This window comes from Dreissena polymorpha, chromosome 1 (assembly GCF_020536995.1).
Source record: "Dreissena polymorpha isolate Duluth1 chromosome 1, UMN_Dpol_1.0, whole genome shotgun sequence".
In the NCBI taxonomy this organism is placed as follows: domain Eukaryota; kingdom Metazoa; phylum Mollusca; class Bivalvia; order Myida; family Dreissenidae; genus Dreissena; species Dreissena polymorpha.
Window position 1 is genome coordinate 194,141,168 of NC_068355.1, and position 24,500 is coordinate 194,165,667.

Below are 24,500 nucleotides of genomic sequence, written 5' to 3' on the forward strand. Positions count from 1 at the left end.
AATATTTGGTTTGAATGTTTAAATACTGTTTGCTTTTACATTTTATATCAGCATGAATACCAAGGCTGTCTGTAATTCACCTTTATAAGATTCTTATAGCGGTTTTTATTGCTATCAAGTTCGATAAGTGTTCAGCGGATGATAAATGTAAATGAGGTGTATTAAATTGATAATCATAAACCTGTATAAGGCATTTTGGCAAAGTGGCGCCGTTGAAAATGCACTAATTGACCCTATGACCTAGTTCTTGACCCGACATGACCCATATTCGAACTTGACCTAGATATCAACTAGATGCAACTACTGACCAAGTTTGGTAAAGATCGGATGAATACAATTTGAATAAGAGTCCGGACAAAGTGGCGCTGTTGAAAATGGACTAATTGACCCTATGACCTAGTTTTTTACCTGGCATGACCCATATTCGAACTTGGCCTAGATATCAACTAGATGCAACTACTGACCAAGTTTGGTGAAGATAAGATTTATACAATTTGAATTAGAGTCCGGACAAAGTAAAATGCACTAATTGACCCTTTGACCTAGTTTTTGACCCAGCATGACCCATATTCGGACTTGACCTAGATATCAACTAGATGCAACTACTGACCAAGTTTGGTGAAGATCGGATGAATACAATTTGAATTAGAGTCCGGACAAAGTGGCGCCGTTGAAAATGCACTAATTGACCCTATGACCTAGTTTTTGACCCGGCATGACCCATATTCGAACTTGGCCTATATATCAACTAGATGCAACTGCTGACCAAGTTTGGTGAAGATCGGATGAATACAATTTGAAATAGAGTCCGGACAAAGTGGCCCCTTTGAAAATGCACTTATTGACCCTATGACCTAGTTTTTGACCCGGCATGACCCATATTCGAACTTGGCCTAGATATCAACTAGATGCAACTGCTGACCAAGTTTGGTGAAGATCGGATGAATACAATTTGAATTAGAGTCCGGACAAAGTGATGCCTTCCGCCCGCCGCCCGCCCGCCGCCCGCCCGCCCGCCAAGGGGTTTCACATAATACGTCCCGTATTTTATACGGGCGTATAAAAATGACATTGATGTCCAAGACTTTACAAACACAAGCATTTTTATAAATACCTGGAGTCCACTTTGAATTTTTGTGAAAGGCTGTCTTCTTCTCTGGACACTGGCCATTTCACTCCATGTTCCTTTCCAAGTACATTATGTTTTGTAAACAAATTGTCATGTAAGTCAAGACACTTTCTACAGAAGAAATATTTACACCTTTCACAGTAAAATTCAGCATGAATCACACTATTTTTGTCTTTGCAGGTACTACATAAGGAGTCAGGCACAAAGTCACATCCCTTCTCAATAGAAGACCCAGAAAATGATGACATTTTGTAAGTTATTTGTTAAACATTAACTGCACTTTCTAATTGCAAGTAAAACTACTTAACCTATCTCCAAATATAGAAATAAATTCTACACACACATATGTTGCTTAAAAGTTCACTTTTTTATAAAGATTTTAAACTTATCAGGAACAATCAGGAACAAATCAGATATACAGCTAAGATTGCTATGATCTCTCTACTAATATGCGGCCCAACTTTGTGTTACCAGTAAACAATGTAACCATGTCAACTGACTATCACGTGATTATTAAACAAGTTAATAGCCTATCAATTTTCACTGAATCTATCATGCATACATTGGGGAGGTGTTGGGTTGCATAAAACTGACAATCACAGATATGAAGTGTTTTGGTTGATTTGATAGTTATACATTTTTATTCACAATTGATCACTTAATTTAAAGGGGCATATTGACATATAATAATTTTAAATGACATATGCATTTACTAAATTATATTATCTTTGATAAAGTATGCATTTAAAATTGCCCTACACATATGTCTTGATTTTGTAATTGAACATAATATCAACAAAAGGACTTTAGGGTTGTAACAAAAGTCTCATTAAAGAAGGCTATTTTTGTAGGAGAGTTCAAACCACTTGAAGAGTGTTACAGTTAAATATTAATTGTTTGGCTTGGAATACATTTTGTCTCAACCAGTTCATAAAATAATTGTTCCTAGATACACATCTGCTTCAAAAGAGGTAACATGAATATAAAATTTAATACATATCTGTATTACAGAGGTGATACAATCAAAATGCCCTTTTAATATTTTAAAAGAGGCCCAGCGATGTCATCTCACAAATTTTGTTTCTAGGCCATCAGCATCATCGGATACCCACGTTCTACCCATTCCGTTACTCTCCATTTATCGACCGTGGGACATTACGAGCTCTTTTCACCGTTTTAGGGCGTGTCAAATCCAGTAAATTCTTTGGATCCCTCAGCGCTTCATGAGGATATTTTTTATCAATGATACAACTCGTACTTTAGAGGCTTCGGTTTTGTTGTCAAAATTGCGTCGTCTGTAGAAATGGAATTTCGTCATGCATGCGTATACTTTAAAATTGAGAATTTAATCGACTATCAGAGTAAAAGTATCTCTAGTCTCTTACATGGGCGCGATGTCTTTTTAAGCACTCGGACAGGTGGATGGAAAAGCTTGGTGTATCAAATCGCAATTATCCAGGCGAAGCATTGACACCGCCAAAGCGAAATTCTTTTTGTAAACTGCGATTTCGTCGGTCTACTGAAAGGTTACAGTTAAGGTCAAAACGGTGTGTTTTGTTTATGTCCCACAGCTAATGCTGGAGAGTAACGGAATGAATCAGTCATGGGTATCCCACGATGGGCCTTCAGCATCATTGCTGAAATAGTGAACATTGACAATAAATAAATACTTCAAAATTGTGCAATTTTTAAAAACCTATGCAATAAATAACCAATTTTTAATAATTCATATCTCCATTTCAAATTTTGGTATTGACATAAGAAATATTATAAACTGCCACCTCACGCCAGGTATGCGAATACTTCATTGATGGATGGCACTTCACTAACAGAGAACAACAAACGCCACGCGCGAGAGGTTAGTTCCTCTGTTTTATTTAAAGTTATATCCTAAAGATTAGTTTTTAAGACAAGACACATGGTCGAGTTGATAAATGGTGTACCCTTCTGTATTGGGAATACACAATTGCACGGAAGAATGGTACAGTTTTGCCCAAAAAAATAGAAAATTCGATCTGAAAACAGCATAAACTGGATGAACAGTAAACATTTTAACAAAATAAAACTACTAAGAATTATTGCAAGAAATTGTTTGCTATTCCAGCATGTAGAGTAATCACTGTGCTTCAAATACTGAAATTTTGATAGTATTCAATGAAATATAAACAAAGATAGTGCATGTTGTAATAAGTGGCATACATAAAGTTGCAGGCACTTTGTTTACTGATAAAGGGCACTTCAGATTACGGAGACTTTCAACAAAGCGGGCACTCTAATAACTGAGTTTTATCTTCTACCTTAAATGCATTTATTAATATTATGGCTATTCATACGAAACATTTTGAAAATATTTTTTTTCAAAAATCACATTACTATTAATTTATACTATGTTAATTATAATTGCAATTTTCAAATAAGACAATATTTATTATTAAATAAATGTGTACATAATGAACTTGTTTTTTATTGGTAACTTGAGATTCAGAGAAATGAAAATACAACGGATAATGCGGATCAACACAATCGTGTTTAATTTTACTTATAGCAGACCTCTAGATAACGGTAGTGAAGGGGTCTTTATGAGGCAAATACACATTTGTTCTTCATAAAATCCTATGTCGGTTGTGCTTATTTGAATCGCATCATCAAGACGATACTTATGCGTAGCAACAAAATTAAAAAGAGAATGGTAAAACTCCCTTAATTTTGAGCCCTGCTTATAGGAAGCACTTCCCTTTACGCAACGCTAACGTTTGCTCGAAGTGCGATTCACCTGACCCTAAATCACTGTATTGGTTGAGTTTAAAGAAACACGGGTAAAATTAAATCGTAAAATCAACTGATTCTGGAAAAAAGGAATGCGTACATAAAATGATAAAATGTCATATTATGGAGTCAGTACTTAGTATACCCCCACAAACAAAGTTTAGGGTGCTATATAGGATAAAACTTGTTCGTCTGTCGGTCGGTCCGTATTAAGTGTCCGCTCTCTCGGTTTTCATCCGATCTTCACCAAACTTGGTCAGAAGTGGTATCTAGATAATGTCTAATTCAAGTTTGAATATTGGTCATGACGAGTCAAAAACTAGGTAACGGGGTCACTTAGTGCGTTTTAAAACATTTAGCATGGTGTCCGCTCTCTAATTTAAGTAGTGTTCATCCAATATTTGCCAAACTTGGTCAGCAGTTGTATTAAGATGATGTCTAGGCCAAGTTTGAACATGGGCCATGCCGGGCCAAAAACTATGTCACGGGGTCACTTGGTGCGTTTTTTAACATTCAGCATGGTGTCCGCTCTCTTATTCAAGCGGTATTCATCAGATATTCACCAAACTTGGTCAGAAGTTGTATCTTGATGATGTATAGGCTAAGTTCAAACATCTCTGAGAGGCAGTTTAAGCAGAGTGATTATTCTTGACATGCTATCTAATATATAAGTAAATAGCCTTAGTAACTTCATTTGGACATAAAGATAAATGCTTTAGATCAACCGTTTAGAACGTAATTTAAAATATATGGTCATGTAGATTTTACTCATTAGACATATCCAATTTGTTTAACATTTATCTTTCACATTTATACCAAATCATAATCATATTTCAAAGGGATAAGAACATGCTTCGGTAATTCATTTTTTATTTGCGTACTAAGTACATACATTTTTATTTATTGCCTGCTTACTTTAACAGTATTCCACAGCGAATTCTGCATTTTTGATTCACAAAAAACGAGTGTGTTATATCTGGAAAAAAGTGTCTAGATGTCGGGAAACGAAGTGCCATTGTTTTTTAGATGATCGGTAAACGAAGTGCAGATGAAAAATGTGCATGCGACTCTTAAAACATTTGAATTTTCTCAAATACATTAGTAAACTAAAATGTAACATGTCAGGTTTTTTTTTGGCCCGATTTTATAGCCGAAATTCGGCTATGTTCCCAATCCCAAAAAGTATACTTTTTTCCCAAAATTTGGCAAAAAATTCCCAATTTCCAAAAAAAAAAAAAAAAAAATTTTTTTTTTTTTTTTTTAGAAAGAAGTGTCTAATGCGTTTTTTATCTCAGTTATGGTTCAATTACATCTAACAAAGTATTATATGATTTTGATCTTTTAATTTGATTGATTATAAAGAGTTATATCAAATTTAGTATTTCCCTAATCAGTGGACTTTTCGTTTGGAATAAAAAAGCTATAATGAATTTATTTTCCCAATTTCATGAAAATGCCGATAAAATTCCCAATTCCAAAGCCATGGGCTATCGTCCCAAAAAGTGTAAAAAAAAACCTGCATGTTGTGACATTACTAGATATATTGATCTTTTAATTTGAATAGTAAGCACGTTCTTGATTTATTTCCAAGTATGTTTATTTTGTTAAAATATGTACTGATCATTCAATTCATGATATCGATGGAATTTTATCGTTTTTTTTAAATAATTCATCGTTTTTCCGCGAATTTTTTTCTTCGCAATACGAAGTGCTATACCATTAATCACCCAAACAATGTTCTGTGTCTAAAAACCAAATAAACAGAACATAACTACAAAAAAGCTGAAGAACTCACCTCTCGCGCGTGGCTTTTGTTGTTCTCTGTTAGTGAAGTGCCATCCGTCAACGAAGTATTCCCATACCCGGCGTGCACCTTCATATATAAAACATATAAAATCATCATTTTCAAATATCAAAGTATATACATACGAGTATTCTTGAGATTCAGTTCCAGTTGATGTTTAAAACTGAATAAACACTGAAATCATTACACAAGAATAATAAAGTCCTGTATCTTTTTTATATGCACATATGGTGGTCTCATACCTACAAAAAGACCGCCACTCTGCAGCAGTACACATCTATAAGTGAGATAGTCATCTGAAGCTGGGAGAGTTGTCTGTATGTACCATTAGGAGAACAAGTTGGCCACATAGTCAAATTGTTACAATTATTATGATGTTACATATAAAACACCAAACCTCTGATCTTTGTGATTTCAGAGACTTTTAAAGCAATATTTATTAAATTTTATGAAAACAATATGACACCTGGGCTTGGCAACATTTGATCACTGGGAAATTTTTTGAAAACAAACTGTCATAACCACAACATTAAACTAAAGAGCAAAGATTTTTGTAACTTCCACTTAATACATAAAACAAGGCAAACAAGTACTCCAGGACATTGCCAATCTTGACCTCTGTGAACTGTTTTAGAACACTTGTTCTAGAAATTTTTCTCATTTAACGTTCAACAACTGTTCTTTTATAATTCTACGCAGTATGATTACAGAACAGTTCTAGTCGGTGTGTCCTAGAACTGTTCAAGGACATTTTCAGAACTGTTCTAGAATGTTTTTTCCAGACTTATTTGAAGCAAACCTTCGAAACTGTTCTTAAACATAGTTCCAAGTGAACTAGTCATCAGGATTAACCTACTTACCTTTCATTATTAAATAAAGTTTATATAAGAAAATATATAAGCTTTATTTAACTACAACAATATACTTCAAATAGTTACAGAATTAGAAAATAAGTATAATATTGTTAACATCAATATTATGTATAAACGATAAGCATAATTAATATATGAAAAAACATTTTAAAGGGAAATTCTCCTATCATTCAGGGAGGTAATACGTAGAACAATTGTAGAACAATTGTAGACCTTGGTTCTAGACCTTTTCTATATGGGTTCTTATTCCCCATTAGAACTTTTGTAGAACTAACTGGTTCTTAAAGAGTTCTAAATGTGTTCTAGAATTATCAGTTTATATTGATTAAAATATCATGACTGGTATAAATTACATAACTTGAAAAAGTTGTTAAGTTTTCATATTTTCAGTATATTTGGTAATAAATTTTACTGGGTACAGGTAACAGATAACTACCATTTAACTATGAATAACACAGATAGATTGATCATCATCGTCACATGGTAAACCCAGGAATGCAAATTGTTCATTTTTATATATTTTATATATAAATGATAAATATACCTGCGTTATTTATAGTGTTTTTTGTTATGTCACCTCAGAGTATTTTTGCCATGTACTTTAGATTTCACATCGCGAAATTTTGATACCGAATATACTGAAAATATGAACTTTTTTCAAGTAATGTTATATACCAGTCGTGACATTTTAATCAATATAAACTAATAACTGTACAAAAATGCAGTATTAAAGAATTTTTCTTTTTTCGGCATTCTTGGTTGACGGTCCCTTTAAATCTATGGGATAAACAATTAAGGCAGAAGGTAACTATTTGAAGCAAGAGATATATGAGATGATTGTCAACATAGCTCTCTCAAAGGAAGATTAATATATGGGGTCACATGAAATACTGTGCATGACATACATTGTACAGTGCTATATCAACAACATATATTTTAATGCTATTATTCCGTTGGTAACGTGTTAAGCGCATAATAACTTACAAATGTCATGTAGGGAAGGCTGTGATTTAAAAACTCATTACATCACAAATGTTGTTCAATATTTTCTAACATGAAAGCGTTCTTTGAGTACATCACAAATATTGTTCATTATTTTCTAATATGAATGCGTTCTTTGATTACAACACAAATATTGTTTAATATTTCCTAACATGAACGTGTTCTCTGATTTCATCACAAATATTGTTTAATATTTTTTTACATGAACAGGTTCACTAGATTTTGTGTGCAAACCAATATTATGATACCAGATCATGTGACCTTGACCTTAAACTTTATATGTTTATTACTTTCCACCAAAAAATCACTTAACCTTGTGACATTTACCTTTGACCTGTGGCCCAAAACATCAATAGGTGCATTAAGTTTTTCTCAAATAACCATCATACCAATATATGTATCCCGGAAAAAGCAACTTTTTGGAAAAACCCACTAATCTGCTGGTACAAATAAACATGACCCATTTATAATCCTTTCAAAATCACACACCGTATCAACCCTTATTATTTAAAGGAAGCTATCATTGGTTGATATAATGGACCAGCGTTGTTTGTACAGGGGTGATTAGTGGGTTTTTCTAAACTCATGCTTTTCCGGGATCAGTCTATTTGCAAGATTGTACACAAATGCATTCACTAGATATCAAGCAGAACAAAATAGTCTACATACCAACCAACCCACCAACCCACAATGGGCATGTGCACAGCAATATACAAGCCAATTCTTTGAAGGTAAACTAATGCTCCATTGGTCTTTTTCTGCTCGGGTACTACTTAAATTTACCCCGGATACGGGATACTCCTAAGTATACTTAAATGTACCCCGGGTACGGACACTATACTGAAACATACCCAGGATTTCTAAGGCTAAATTGGTCGTCGTCAGCTTTTTGTTTCAAATTAATTATGTTCATATTTATGTCAATATTCTGTAAAATGACCTTTATGTTATCAAAAATCCTACTCAAAAAGCATTTTTTGGAACTATTTTTTTGAAAGAGAATTTTGTTTCATATTCCGTAGTGCGTTTTACGACATTAGATATTAGGTGGGAATACAACTTGGGTAAAATTTACCGGGTATGACTGTTAGTATATTTTCTGTATGCGAGGTACATTTTAGTATACTTAAGAGTACCCAGGGTACATGTAAGTAGTACCGAGCCAACAATAACCAATTGAGCAAAACTTAACTACATATATAGGAACTTAACAACATTGATTTTACAAGTTTTGTAAGTATGATTCATATTAAAGTAAATCAAGAATTGCAATATCAAAACTACTATTTCACACAAATCTGACATGCAAATTGCACAAAAAGTAATACAAAAAAATATGTTGATAAGTTTAAAATGCTTATTTAAATGGGTTAAATAAACCATTGGCTAATTTGCTTAAATATCATATTTAAAATTCTTCAGCTTAAAGGATACATAATACAAATTAATGGTTGTGGATATTTGAACATGTCTATTTCACACAAAGGAATCTTCTTTAGGCAAGTATCTCATTTACTGAGCTATTCAAAATCTTTTAAGGAGTGTTGATTAGTTTTCAAACATCATAGAAACTTGTTGGACCAAAGAACATAATTTTTTTCCCAATAAAGCTAATTGAATTTGTTATGAACTAAAGGATTACAGTAGCTTAAAGGGGTATAAACAACGATATTTTCAATTTACCAAAAACATAATTCAAGAAATACATATTCTCTCTTTTATAGCAGAAACTTATAAAGGAACATTGTTATATTTATGAATTTTGTTAGACAAGAGGGCAAAAAATGCCCTTGATCGCTCACCTGTGTTATGGGGCATGGCCAAAATGTATCCCGGGGGCATGTTTCGAACAGTTTTTTTCTCAAGGACCAAAATCTGGGGTCACATACCACATCAAATCTGTGTGCTTTGTGTTTGGTAAGTTGTTATGCTATGTAATATGTGTACAATATAAAATATTTATTAGTCTCAACAACTTCAGTCAGGGCCAATTTTGACCAAAACGAAGGATTTTAACAATCTTAATACAGAACCACTATATGATGTTTCATGCCAAATATTACACTGTGACTTTGCCTGTAGAGAAGAAACACAATGCCCCCTCAGGGATCATCCTAGCCCAAAATTTTAGGGAGAAGTGACTTCTCCTTCCAATGGTATTGGGGAGAAGTGAGCGGACCTTTGATCACACGCGTAAAGGTACTTTAACATTAATGTTTCACAATTAATAACCATACATATATCTGAAATAAAATATGCTGAAACACTTACTTAAAACTAAACATTTTATTTTAAACTGCCATGATGTAAAAGAGATATTGCTCTAAAAAAAACTGTAAAAACGTGTGTTTAATTTGGCCAAAATACACATTTCATTCATATGTAATTACTACTTAAGCAAAGAGCCTGAGGATATAGGATAAAGGAAATATAGGGCAGAGCCCTAGCATATTGTTCTTTTTTTAGTCTTTCTCTAAGGTGCAATTTCTGGTTAGTACATTGCGAAATATTGTCAACCAGATCATCCGTAACATTGCATGTTTATTCGTCATTCTATAAAAAGCTTATAAAGGACGTAAAAATATAATTAAAATCGACGAACCATTCGTATCCGAAAACGACTGTCCGAAAACATGTTGATATACGTCTTCTGCACATGCATATCGTTTGACGGCAGAAAATTAAAACCAGTAACCTCTAACCTAGCATATACACAATCAATATATTATTTGGTTGACATATTGCTTTAAAATACAATATTGCAGTGCTTTACTTTGCTAATAGATAGTTTAAAATAGCAAGATTACGGACATTAGCAACATCCATAGATTGGACGGGTTTCGGACAGTACCGAAGAGGTTTCATCAGTTACTGCTCATGTCAGTACCAATCAGAAATCAATAATTAAAAGACCAGACAATGTCTCATGGCGATATAATAAACGCATAACAATAACAATACAAATAGTATATATTCGTAATGCTATATTTTATCCCCTTTGCGCACAATAAGTCACTGTTGAGCATTTGGTTATTTCTATTCGATTTTTATCGCGTATGCACATTTTTTAACTGAATTTAAATTGGCAATTTATCCCCATTAATTCCGCATTATGCAGCAGTCTCAATTTGCAATTTGACTAACGACAGAGAGTAACTTGTACTCTTAAAAACCTTCCGAACATTTCGTGGGAGATTCTTCAACAATACATGTTTATGTTCTATGCCGGCCATAGCTTAATTATTTCAAGATTTATTGTGTTTTATTCGATTATAAATACATAAATTGATGTAACACACCCGTACATTCTGAAATACCCCAAATTGTAATTCTCCCAACTGAGTGTCGCGTGCCGGTAATTCTTATGTTAAAATGGCGTCATTGACTTTTAATGGAATGTTCCCACGTGCTTGACTGCGTTTTTGGATTAAACTTTTAATGTGTAAGTCTGTTTCTCTGTTTGTGATATTTGTTAAGCTCAGTACTCAAATTTATTATGACTGAAATTTAGCAGTGGGATTCGGACTGTTTTAAGTTGTACAAATCGTCAAGCATAACAATAAATGACCATCATGTGAACAATGGCTGTATTGGTACCCGGCAGCCTTGACAAATAACAAGAGCCGATTGAAAAACTGTAAACGAGGTCGGGAGCCTGGCATTCTATACATAGATGGTTACGTCAATTACACTATTGTCGGTAAGACCGGCGTGTACACAATGCCTCAAATGGAATAAACCAAGGCGACTTGCATCAGCGGTCAGTGATGCGTAGCAAATCCTCTCGCTATCAGTAGATCAGATAACCGATAATTGCACACACAAACAATGGCAGTATGAGTGACGGCATTGCGCACACGTGCGGCAGATTATCAAAGGAGAAAATATAGGAAAATGTTGGCGATTTTGTTTTCGCTTTGATGTAATCAGAAAGCGATATCAAGCATCGTAAGGCGACAAAGTCGCCTACGTCGCTTTCTAGGATGATCCCTGCCCCTATTGCGCCGCTTTGAAATAAAATTTCAATATATCATTTGGCAGGTTTAGAAATTATCTCCCTTTTAAAGCTTATTACTTTCCTTGGATTGTATTTTTTTTACTTTTGACCTTGAAGGATGACCTTGGCCTTGAACTTTCACCACTCAAAATGTGCAGCTTCATGAGATACACATGCATGCCAAATATCAAGTTGCTATCTTCAATATTGCAAAAGTTATGGCCAATGTTAAAGTTTTTGGACGGACAGACAGACAGACTTGACGGACAGTTCAACTGCTATATGCAGTGCTCCAGCTAGGCCTAAATCGAAGGGCGCCGCGCCCTGCCCTCCCGAACCTCCGCCCTGCCCCCCCCCCCCCCCGCCCCCCGAACCTCCGCCCTGCCCCCCCCCCCCCCCCACACTCAAAAAAAATATATAATTTTTTATTTATTTTTTTTTTCATATGATAATTCATAGATCTCTTATTACATTGTAATAAGTTTAATCCTCATTGTAGACATTATATTGGAATGGTTTAATAATAATGGGAATAATACAATTATTTATAACATATAAATTAACATTCAATAGAAAGCATTCAAGAAACACCCGCGCGCTGGAACGTGCCCTTTTCACAAAATACTGCGCATCGAAAGTGCCCTTTTCACAAAATACTGCGCGTCGAAAGTGCCCTTTTGACAAAAAAGCCACCCTGCCCTTTTCAAATTCTAGCTGGAGCACTGTATATGCCACCATACCCGAGGCATACAAATAATTCGACTATGTAGGTCATTTTCAATTATGTGACATTGGAGCATTTCCGCTTAAGAAACCCGGGGAAAATAGCTAGAACAGTCTTTCTAGTGGAACACGTTAGGATTTCACATACGAAATAACAAAGCTGTAGACATTGTGGTTTAACAGAAGAAGTTATTATGCTAAATAAAACCATAAAAAAAATGTGATTCTTGTGGAATGGCCAATTTGTATCCCAAGGTCTCCATCTTAACATGTTTGTACAGGATCTACCAGATATGACATTTCAAATATTTGGTCTAAGACTTATGACAGAATCATATTTTTTAAGTCATAAGTCTTTATTAATCATGAATCCACTGGGGCGTGGCCAGTCTTGACAAGAAAGGCATGATTCGGACGAACTTTGCAGAGGACAACAAATGCATCAAAATACGTATCTATGTGGTAAAAGGTTAATTTAATTCTACATTAACATTTAATTGTGCTGATTTCATTTGCAGTTGCACAAATGCTATGCTTTTCTTTTACTTGTTCCATGTTTTGTTTGCGTGACTTATGTATTAATGACTGACACATGGTCTGGTCAAGACACTTTAACCTTAGAGGTTACATTACACTAAATCATTGTGTATTTCTCCGTGGTCCATTCGAAAGTAGTGCCTATTTCTAAAGAGTTCCTTTTCTCTTCTTGAATATAAGCCATTTAACAATGTGAGACATGTCTTTTGTGGTTATTTGTAATATCCTGTATGTGTCTGGAGTACTTTGATGCCTTGGATTGGAAGCTTACTTAAAAGATGAACTTTTGAGGGCGTGTTTTCTATTGTGTGGGGCTTTTGTCGAAATTAGGATTCCGAAACACGTTTTTCTACGGTGGGTTCATTCGACAGCGATTTACTTTCTTAGAAGTTGCGAGACGGTATGTTTTTGATTGCAATTATTGGAAGAGGACAGATCCATCTTTAAAATGATACCAGGTTCGGAAAAATTTATACGTCGAAAAGGCAAGAAACATGCTGTGAAAGTTGTCAGTTTTATAATGGGACCCTATGGGAATCAGAATTAGTGTAATATCACCTAGAGCATGGAAGTTTTTTGTGACACATTGTCAGATAGTCAGGAAAATATAGAATATGAAGTGATATTAAAATCCTTCTAGGAATGCAAACATTACAGAGCTGATATTAATTTCAGACAGAATACTCACACCCACACCCACACACCAGAACTCAGGCCAGCATAGAGGGAAGGTGTAACTAATATTTGACCTCCTTCAGGGCCTTAAACATGCCAAATGTGTGAACAAATCCCTTTAATGGCTTATCAACAGTGAATTTTAAATTGAACGTTTAAGATATGGTTCTCATATTGCAACCATTACTAGTCCATTCTTCGAGTGATTTGGCAGGTATTATATGAAAGCAATTCAATTGATTGTAGATCTTTTCAAATTGCCTGACACTACACTCACACAAAGAGATTTGCGGAGCGATTATATCTAATGAATATATTACAATTTACAGGTATTCACTGGGTAGGGTAATCTGATTATAGGAGCTATTGAAGCATGGGTACTGAATAATTTTCAAATGTCATAATTGGACCAGAGAACATTTTAAGGTATAACATTTCCATTATAATTATACAAGTGTGCTATCAATTCAAATGATCAAATAAGCAATGTCAGTGATCTGCCATTAGTATATTCAAGATAAATATGTTAATAGATATGTTATTCAGCTTTTAAAAATTACTTTAACATTCCAACAGACCTACAGTGAGTTAAATGAATATACTCTATGGACATTTCTGTTTTGAAAAATTCTTTTAAAGCTATTGAGTTGGTCACAAGTGATACATTATCTTATGCAACTAAATTTCTTATGTTTATAATAATACTTCACATATTTATATATAAACCATTAACTGCTACTGACAATCAATTATTAAGTAATTTGAGTTTACAATAATGTATCCATGTCAATTTTATATGTATTTAAATCAATCTTGTGTGCCCTCCTAACAATGTACACCAATCAAGGACATAAATAACAAGCAAATTGGTTGAATTCATATCCCCACATGACGCAATAAAGTTTGTTTATGGATGGGTGCTCATCTCTTGAAATACAGTATTATTCTTCAACAAAATAATAAGTATAGGATAATTGTTTTACAGCATTGAAATTTTCCTCCTTAATATTTATAAACCCATGAAGTTGCAATTGTTGAAATCTTATAGCTTATCCGAGACAAAGCCCTGAAAGGTTATATCATAGAAAAATAACAAAGGCCAATAACTAGTATTTGAATAAGTGTAAGGTTATGGCTCTTGTGCAAGGCAATGCTCCGTATTGATATCTATACACCCATGAATAGTGTTTAATCTAGAAGGGCAGCGGGGCATGGCGCATGACTTAAAACTAGAAATGGTGCGGCAGAGGCCGACACATATCCCCATGCCGCATGTTTGACCCAGGGGCGCCCCAGGGTTGGTAATGGGGCCATGCATAGTTGAGATTGACCGTATTGTCATAAGCGATGTTCAGTATGACTTTGAAGTAAATCGGTGTAGAAATAAAAAAGTTAATGTAAATTAATATAAGAGGGCCTGAAAGGCCAAAAGTCCCTCACCTGAGATAACAAGATATTATTGGGACAAATCTTCTGACCAAGTTTCATGAAGATCTGAAAATAAATGTGGCCTCTAGAGTGTTAACAAGGTTTTACTATAGCCACATTAGCAAAAATGCCCCGCCCCCTGGCGGCCATGTTTTCAACCAACCAACATCATTGTTTAACTCGTCCAAGATATTATTGCGATCAATCTTCTGACCAAGTTTCATGAAGATCGGACAATAAATGTGTCCTCAAGAGTGTTAACAAGATTTTACTATAGCCATATAAGGAAAAATGCCCCGCCCCCTGGTTGCCATGTTTTTAAAGCAACCAAAACCATTTTCAACCTCATCCAAGATATCATTGGGACAAATCTTAGACTGACCAAATTTCATGAAGATTGGACAATAAATGTGGCCTCTAGAGTGTTAACAAGGTTTTACTATAGCCATATTATAGCCATATAAGGAAAAATGCCCCGCCCCCTTGTGGTCATGTTTGTAAAGCAACCAAAACCATTTTCAAACTCACCCAAAATATGATTGGGAAAAATCTTATGACCAAGTTTCATGAAGATCGTAAAATAAATGTGGCCTCTAGAGTGTTAACAAGGTTTAACTATAGCCATATAAGGAAAAAAGGCCCCGCCCCCTGCAGGCGGCCATGTTTTTCTAAAAGGGACATCATTTTTAAATCATTCAAGATATTATTAGGATGAATGATCAATCTTCTTATCAAGTTTCATGAAGATTAGACAATAAATGTGGCCTCTAGAGTGTTAACAAGATTTTACTATAGCCAAATATAGCAGGAAAAATGCCCCACCCCTTGGCAGCCATGTTTTTCAAGCAAAGGTTACCATTTTCAAACTCATCAAAGATTTTATTGGGACAAATCTTCTGATCAAGTTTCATGAAGATTGGAAAATGAATGTGGCCTTTAGAGTGTTAACAAGGTTTTACTATAGCAATATAAGGAACAAGAAATGTGTTTGTCGGAAACACTATGTCCCCTTCTGCGCCGTTTTGAATTATTTTATTTTTACCTTGAAGGATGACCTTGACCTTTCACCACTCAAAATGTGCAGCTCCATGACATACACATGCATGCCAAATATGAAGTTGCTATCTTCAATATTGCAAAAGTTATGGTAAATGCTAAAGTTTGCCCAAACAAACCAACCAACCAACAGACAGGGCAAAAACAATTTCCCCCACTATAGTGGTGGGGGACATAAAAATGCCCTGCCTCCTGGCGGCCATATTTTTTAACCAACCGGCATCATTTTCAAACTCATCCAAGATATTATTGGGATGTCTCTTCTGACCAAGAAGATTGGACAATAAATGTGGCCTCTAGAGTGTTAACAAGATTTTACTAAAGACATATATAGCCATATAAGGAAAAATGCCCCGCCCCTTGGCAGCAATGTTTTTCAAGCAAAGGTTACCATTTTTGATCTCATCCAAGATATTATTAGGATGAATCTTATCGTACAACTCTTGCAAATGTTCTGGCACAACACTACTCTCACTAAAACTTGACTCACTAATCATTAGTATATGATGAATTAATAAATAATATGCAAAGAACTTATCAGTATATCATTATATTGATTATATTAGTATAACATTTAATAATTATAGAATAAACAATGATTGACTCATGACATTGACAATCGTACTATGTGTACATCGTAACTGACTATTTAAAGGTAATAATAGGCATTGATATAGGTCATAGCAATATCTCTTTATGCTATATACTTTGTGAAACAATTGTTTTAATGTATGAAACCAATTTGTGTATATTATTATCTGTCTACTCCAAATTAACATTGACCAAATCTAAAAAAAATATTTTGGTAATAAATAATATTTATTTTATACAATATTTGTATACATATTCTTAAATATCATTGCTAACGAATCAGAAAGTTTCAATAGGTCATCATTCCGAAAAAAATGAGTTAATGGTTTTCTGTAGAAGCGTAGTGTTGAGCACCTGCTTACAGTTTACAGTTTTTAAATTATACTATGTTAATATGACAGAAGTGGTTTCATTTTTTTTAGATGCTTGATCTACATTACAGCCAACGCGGAACAAACATAATCCGCAGCTATGCCACGGCCCGAAATTTAGTATGCGGCGGCCGTGGCGAGTGTTCACGCGGAGTATTGCTGAGGCACTCGGCATCGATCTGCGCAACGACGCCGAGTCTGTTTTAACCTCGCATAATTTCACAGAGTAAATCTGCCGCATACGTACGCGGCAGATTGAGTGAAAAGATATACACCTACATGTACATGTGTGTAGCATAGAAACCTAGATTTATGCTACTTTCATATTTATTATTTTCACGTTTTAATAAGCGATATGGCACGTAGTGCGCTTTAAAAAATTATCGTTGAATAAATAACGCACAATATTAATGTTTCGTTCGATTCTGAAATGAGCTTTAATTCTTAAATTTGTAATCCGCAACACACTTCCGAATTTTAATGCTAATGCTACATTAACAAATTCTAGCGTCAAATAAACAGTGCTAAAATATCCTTTGTCTCCATAAAAAGCTCGCGAAAATTATGCAGACATGTACAACGTCGCATGGAAAGTTTGGGTGTATTTTGTTGTATAAAAACATTCATCATGTCAGGCGATTTATGCGTGTTCAATGGGAAAAAAAACCGGTCCAATTGGGCGTTATTTCATCACATCTTTAAATGGTAACAAACGCCAAAATGTACTTGATACTTGAGAATAATTGCGAATGTGTGCGTGTCTTGAGCACTTTTATCGTAAATATTTACCGGAATTTCCTTTAAAACTGGAATATACGGGATTATCGGGTCATGATAAGCGATATCTGTATAATATACACAAAATGAAACTAATTTATATACACATAGTCAAACAAAAGTTATAATAAGCTGATAATTAACAAAACAACAATTAAGTGTTGGTTATTGATGTGGCTTCAAACTGCCAATTGTCTCAGCTAAAATATAAAAGCAAAAACAACAAGCAATTATAAATCAACCAACTGCTGTATTCTTGACCACTTGTATGTGCCAACACATAATTACGTGACGTTTATGTGTGAAATACATACACTACGGGCAAGTAAACAAACTAACTAGGCCAGCCACATTAAATGTGCTTATATGCTAATACATGTTGTCGTAAAAATTAAACCCAAAACAAATATGTCGACTGTTGATCATTTTAATATAAAGACAATAATCATACAGTGCAATAAACGCACACAAAGTAACTTAAAGTATTTAAGCCGATTCTATAAATGACAATGGCAAATGATTATTGGAATTTTATTAATACATGCCTGTGATAATCGTATTTTGTTTTAATTAATTCGATTTTTTTTTATTTGCATTCTTTTAAAATAATAATTATTTATATCCGGATGACAGCAATTTCTTTAGAAACGAGAATGCAATCACTTAAAATAAAACAACAGCATGTTTTTTTATTAACTAATTTATCTATTTTGAATCTGTGCGCATTAAATTATGATTTTAAATATAATTATAATTGTTCTTTTAAATTTCTTTGACTAACTTATCATTTAAAAAAGATTTTGATTTGAAGATGCGCATGGACTCGGCGTCATGTAGCGGATCGCGGCTTGCCTCGGCATGTCTCGGCGGAAAGATGCGAAGCTTTGCTGCGAAATGCTTCAACGGCCGACTCGGCATCAACTCGTTGCGCATTGCCGCCGCGGATCGCAAAATATGTTTGTTCCACGTTGGCTGTACTGTAATTAATCTATTCTATTTTTTTTTTAAACTTTGATCATTTTTTCCTCTTTGTTCTTTTTTTTGGTACAAATGTCACCCATGTTGTATTAGTCAAAGATTGTTGATGAATGTCCCAGAAGTGGTTTAAATGCAATGCCAAAAGCTTGAATAATGACAATAAGGATAAATCCAGAAATAAGCATTAGTGAAAAATATAAGTGCCAACTAAGGCTAATGTGAAGTAAAGTACAAATGGACGGATTGGTCAATCAATATATACCTCACACATAAATCAAGGCCGGGGCATACACACTATTGACTGATAAAATCCTAACAAGGGCTGTTTGTAAAACACACATGCCCCCAAATGGGCTGTCAGTTGCAGTGGCAGCCATTGTGTGATTACGTTAGAAACCATTTTACTGATTCAGGCCTCTGTAACTTGACCTTTGACCTAGTGACCTGAAAATCAAAAAGGGTCATCTGCCATCTGTCATAATCAATGTACAAATGTACCTATGATCCTCGGCATAAGCGTTCTTGAGTTCTCATCCAGAAACCATTTTACTATTTCGGGTCACCCTGACCTTGACCTTTGACCTAGTGACCTGAAATTTGCTAATCCACCGATAATTACGAGTTATGCCCATATTATATAAACTGGAATCACAGATCATTTTTTATACTAACAAGTCATAATACTACACATAAACATTAAGAAAACACATTTCCTCGATGAGATACATAAATTATCCGAGTAGAATTAAATTGCTACGTCATGACCTTCCACATTGTAAATGGCAGACGTATTGTAAATTAACATTGAACCCGTGTTCAAATTAACAAATGGCGATTCAAATTACAAGTAATGGTGATTCAATAATGGAGAAAGCATTAACTGGATGTAACAAACATTTGATAAGGTTTGTTAAACCAGATAACAACAAGGAAAACTTGAATAATTAAAGTTAAACTACTACTGGTAAGGCCAGGGACTTCAATAGATTTTAGAAACCAGGAGTCAATGACCCCTGGATTGAAATTTTGAAGAGTCAAATTGAAAAATGCTGGGGTCAATTTTGAAGCTCGTTTATTGTGTTTTTGTCTGTATTGTTCATTTTTTTGATAAAAAGATGCTCTAAGAGTAACACAATATCTTGAAAAGTTAACTTATACTGCTTTAATTATTAAATAACAATACCATGATACATAACACAACATATTTAAATGAATTGGTACACAAAGATAATGACAAACTAGTGACCTGAAAATCAATAGGGGTCAACTGTGGGTCACGATCAATGTACCTATGAAGTGTCATGATCCTAGGCAAAAGCATTCTTGAGTTATCATCCGAAAATCATTTTACTATTTCGGGTCACCGTGACCTTGACCTTTGACCTTGTGACCTCAAAATCAATAGGGGTCATCTGCAAGTCATGATCAATCTACCTGTGAAGTTTCATGATCCTAGGCATATGCGTTCTTGAGTTATCATCCGAAAACCATTTTACTATTTCAGGTCACCGTGACCTTGACCTTTGACCTAGTGACCTCAAAATCAATAGGGGTCATCTGCGAGTCATGATCAATCTACCCATGAAGTTTCATGATCCTAGGCGTATGCATTCTTGAGTTATCATCCGGAAACCATTTTACTATTTCGGGTCACCGTGACCTTGACCTTTGACCTAGTGACCTCAAAATCAATAGGGGTCATCTGTGAGTCATGATCAATCTACCCATGAAGTTTCATGATTCTAGGCGTATGCGTTCTTGAGTTATCATTAAAAAAACATTTTACTATTTCGGGTCAACGTGACCTTGACCTTTGACCTAGTGACCTAAAAATCAATAGGGGTCATCTGCGAGTCACGATCAATGTACCTATGAAGTTTCATGATCCTAGGCCCAAGCGTTCTTGAGTTATCGTCTGACAACCACCTGGTGGACGGACGGACCGACCGACAAACCGACATGAGCAAAGCAATTTACCCCCTCTTCTTCGAAGGGGGGCATAATAATTTATGCGAACAATATTGACTAACTTTTTCAAAAACAAAACATGTTCCTTTCAGCACTTTTATTCTTTGTATCACTATGCTATGTTTATTTGTAAAAACAATAAATGCTCATTAAAATCTACTTCATCATAACACATTTAAGTCTTTTAACACATTTAAGTAATTTAAGATATGAACCGGTATCACCTTTTCATCACATATTTATCATCATTACATGTATATTATCATCATCCCTATGATAGCTTTTGTAACAAAACACAATCTAACTGCATGGAACATCTAGTATATCTATTACTGTTTATTCGAATACTATACATGTCCTAAATATATACATTAAGAATGCCTTACCAGGGATTTCAATAGACGCAGAATCCTGCGTTTTGATGCGAGCAAATGGGACTTCAAAATTTATGTTTGGGACGTCCAAAATTTATGGTTTGGAAGTCAGGACTTCCAACTTTTAAAAGCTAGCGAAAGCGCTGTCAAGTTTAAAAAAAAATAAAATTATTTTTTAGAAAGAACTCTCTAATGATAAATATATCTCAAATTTATTTCACAAACAACTAACAAAGTATATAACAAATTAATATGATTTTGAATTTTTATAGAGTTATATTAAATTAATTTTTCCCAAATCAGTGAAATTTTCATATGAATTGTATTTTTTTCCCAAAATGGCCAGGAAAAGGCCTGATGTCAGGGTTTTTTTTTTTTAAAAAGGGGAAGACGCTGGACGCTGGGTAAAAGGGGAAAATCGAGCGCGAAAGAGACATATTTGGGGAAAAAATAAAAACTGTTCATTTCAATGTCTATAACTCGCCTACAGACTTTAGGGTTTTTTTTTTAGAAAAAGAGGCATGTCTCTGACCTTTTTGTTCTTAAACACATGAACAAGTATGATATTAAAGTCAAAGTCCTAAATAAAGTTGCAGGGGTAGATCTAATAATGGGAAATGTTTTCAACTGGAGCCGGGGAACGATGTCAATATTGTGAATTCAATTTCATGATGAATGGGTTGACGATCTAGACCTGCTACAGTATTGGAAGGGAAAGGTGCGGCAGCTGCCGATTGTCTACTTTCAATTTCACAATAATCCGGACAGTATTAATCGATGTTGATTACATGTACCTCCGAATCCTGCTGGGTTTCAACGGTTTTTGATGATTCATTCTTAAAAAATGTGTCAACGCAATTAATATTTTCCGAGTCCGAACGTTTTATTTTGTTCGTGTATGAACGCAAATTGTGAGACTTTTTTCTGTTTTAACGTTTATATCTTGGCTTTCACATAACCTGGATGAAAATTCGACTGGTTTCCGGTAATTAATTGACGAAACACCCTTCTCGCGCAAGACCGGAATCCAGTAAAATAGTCACATGATTAATACGATTAGTTGCCTGGTTTCCATGACGTAATTTAAGAGCTATATATAGAATCACTGGGATTCCCAGATTTGAGTGTCCGATGGGAGAGAGAGAGAGAGAGAGCGAGATTGTTGTACATGGTACAAATTGGATAAGTGTCGACTTCCAAAAAGAAAAAAAACATTTCTTTGAGGGTAAAATATAATAATTTGGTGAAAAATTATATTTTTGGAGGGGAAATAGTAGTTTTAGATGAAAAATTCTGGTAGGGGAAGACGCCGAATATCGGCGTTACTTTCTTAGTAAAAAAAAACCCTGGATGTATCTTTATTGTGTCAATATTTGTTGATAAAAACATTCCAATTTGGTCCATTTTATTGATAAAAAATGCTCAAATTTGCCATTTTATCGATTAAAAAATCCCAATTAGACTCAAAATGTCTAGGAAAACTCGGAGACTGTGCATGAAAGCCAAACTGTCTGAAACTAATGTTGAAAAAATCATTGATGTATATTTAAGAAAAAGGACAGAGAAATTCAGCTGTGAATATTACATTCATACATACACGTGTATTCATATGATAAATATCATAGCATCATATAAGAGTGAATTTTGAATTTTCCCCTTTTCCTTAAAAAAAACGCGTTTTTCCCCTTTGGACGGGCCATCCAATCATTACCTATTGGTAAAAAAAACACTCCTTGATTTACTTTTTCGCAAATAGCATGTCATTAACACAAACCAGTAAAATGCAATCTCAAATTAAGTTCATTTAATGATTTTAATTAATCTATTTGATATATATTTCACGTAAATAATTATTGTATGGAAAAATTAGTATCAATATGCTCCTCCCCTTACTGCAAATTCTTCTAAGCGTATGTCTTATAAGAAAATTAGTAAATTTTAGATGTGCAGTTGCAATATTAGAAGCTATTATTTATTCCCTTCAAAACTTACCATGTTAACCAGTTCATAACACTATATATCGTCCAACCTCTATCTTCTAACATAACTTATAAATTGTATAATGCATATATACTGAAAGGTTGTATGAACTTAATTGCTGAATAAATGTTGCGTTGTTTTTCACCTGTTTGGGTACAGGTCCTGTCCCCTAGAAATTGGGAATTTTTGAGTCGCGAAATCCTTCAAATTGGGAATTTTCGCGTCGTGAAATCCATCAAATTGGAAAATATCAAAAATCATACAAATACATCAACTGGAATCTATTTTATGTAGTAAACAATGCTTTTATACACTATCAATGGCATTCTGGGATAGGGTAGATCATAAGTCTGTATAACAAATACCAGTTTATTTTAAAAAAAAATTAAGAACTGGTTTTCCAGATAGAATTAATGGGTATTGCCGCAATATTACTGAAAATTGTTTAAAATGGCATAAAGCCCAATTGAAAAATTACTTTGTGTGGCAATTTGAGATAACTTGTCTAAATTAAAAGGACCAGCAGATGACCATTGTTATAATGGAAAACAGAAATTTAGGTGGCTAAATTTATGCTTGGCTGATTTCGTTTTGTTCACCTTCTTCAAGTAGTATTTTGAATTGTGACTCATTTTCTGGCTATTTATATAAAAACCATGATGCGAGTGTGCAAAATCGTCGGAAGTAGTTGACTTTTTAACTTCGCCGCGAGTATTTGAAGAGTAAAACAAGATTTCGGATTTCCATATTTGGGTTTGTTTACTACGTAAAGACGTTGCTACGAATAAAACCAAAACCCGGGAAAATATTTTGTCAAAGTCGGCATTTCGAAATATCTATCATTCTTTTCGGATAAGGGTTTTATTTTGTATATTGAATCTGTATTTAACGAGAACGTTCAATAAACAACTGTCACGAACATGTGAAACATTGTTATCGAAGCGTACAAAACAAGGTCAATTTTACTACTATTGCCTTATTTGGTTGACTGTTTCCCCGCCAGCATTCAATAATGCCGCATTATGTATGCCCGCCCGGGAACAGTCAACTTGGTAACTAGGTGGCTCCACCTATCGGAAGTTGCGTCGGCCTCATTCTAAAAGAACAACAACAACTACAACAACAACCATTTCCTTTTCATACTTGTTTACTAACTTCTGAAGTTGTTTTGAGACAAAAAAGATAGTCTATTTGGTATTTTTGAATCGATACGAGGCCGTTTTTATATAAACTATTTGGGATAAGACCTTTTCTAAATTGGGAAGGGTCCGTCGGCGATTTTGGGACCAGGTCCGGTTCCGATTGGGAACAGGGCCGTTTGGACCCTGTCAAAAAAGAAAAAAAACGCTGTGTTGTTGTAATATGCATGTTTTGTTTGTAACAATATTTGTATTATTTGAAAATAAAAACGGAAGATGATAAGATGACATAAAGTCATTGACAATAACATTCTTGATAAACTGAACCGTTTA

General features: G+C 34.4%; 1 protein-coding gene across 1 annotated transcript in view; it reads right to left on the reverse strand.

Moving 5' to 3' along the window:
• The window catches only part of LOC127865445 (uncharacterized), a 45,950-nt gene that overhangs the window by 17,655 nt on the left and 3,795 nt on the right, over window positions 1–24,500 (reverse strand). The window contains exons 3-4 of the mRNA XM_052405334.1: window positions 5,691–5,768; window positions 1,115–1,185 (exon numbers count right to left, since the gene is read on the reverse strand). Coding sequence (XP_052261294.1) covers window positions 1,115–1,185; window positions 5,691–5,768 — 149 coding nt within the window. The remainder of the gene's footprint in view (window positions 1–1,114; window positions 1,186–5,690; window positions 5,769–24,500) is intronic.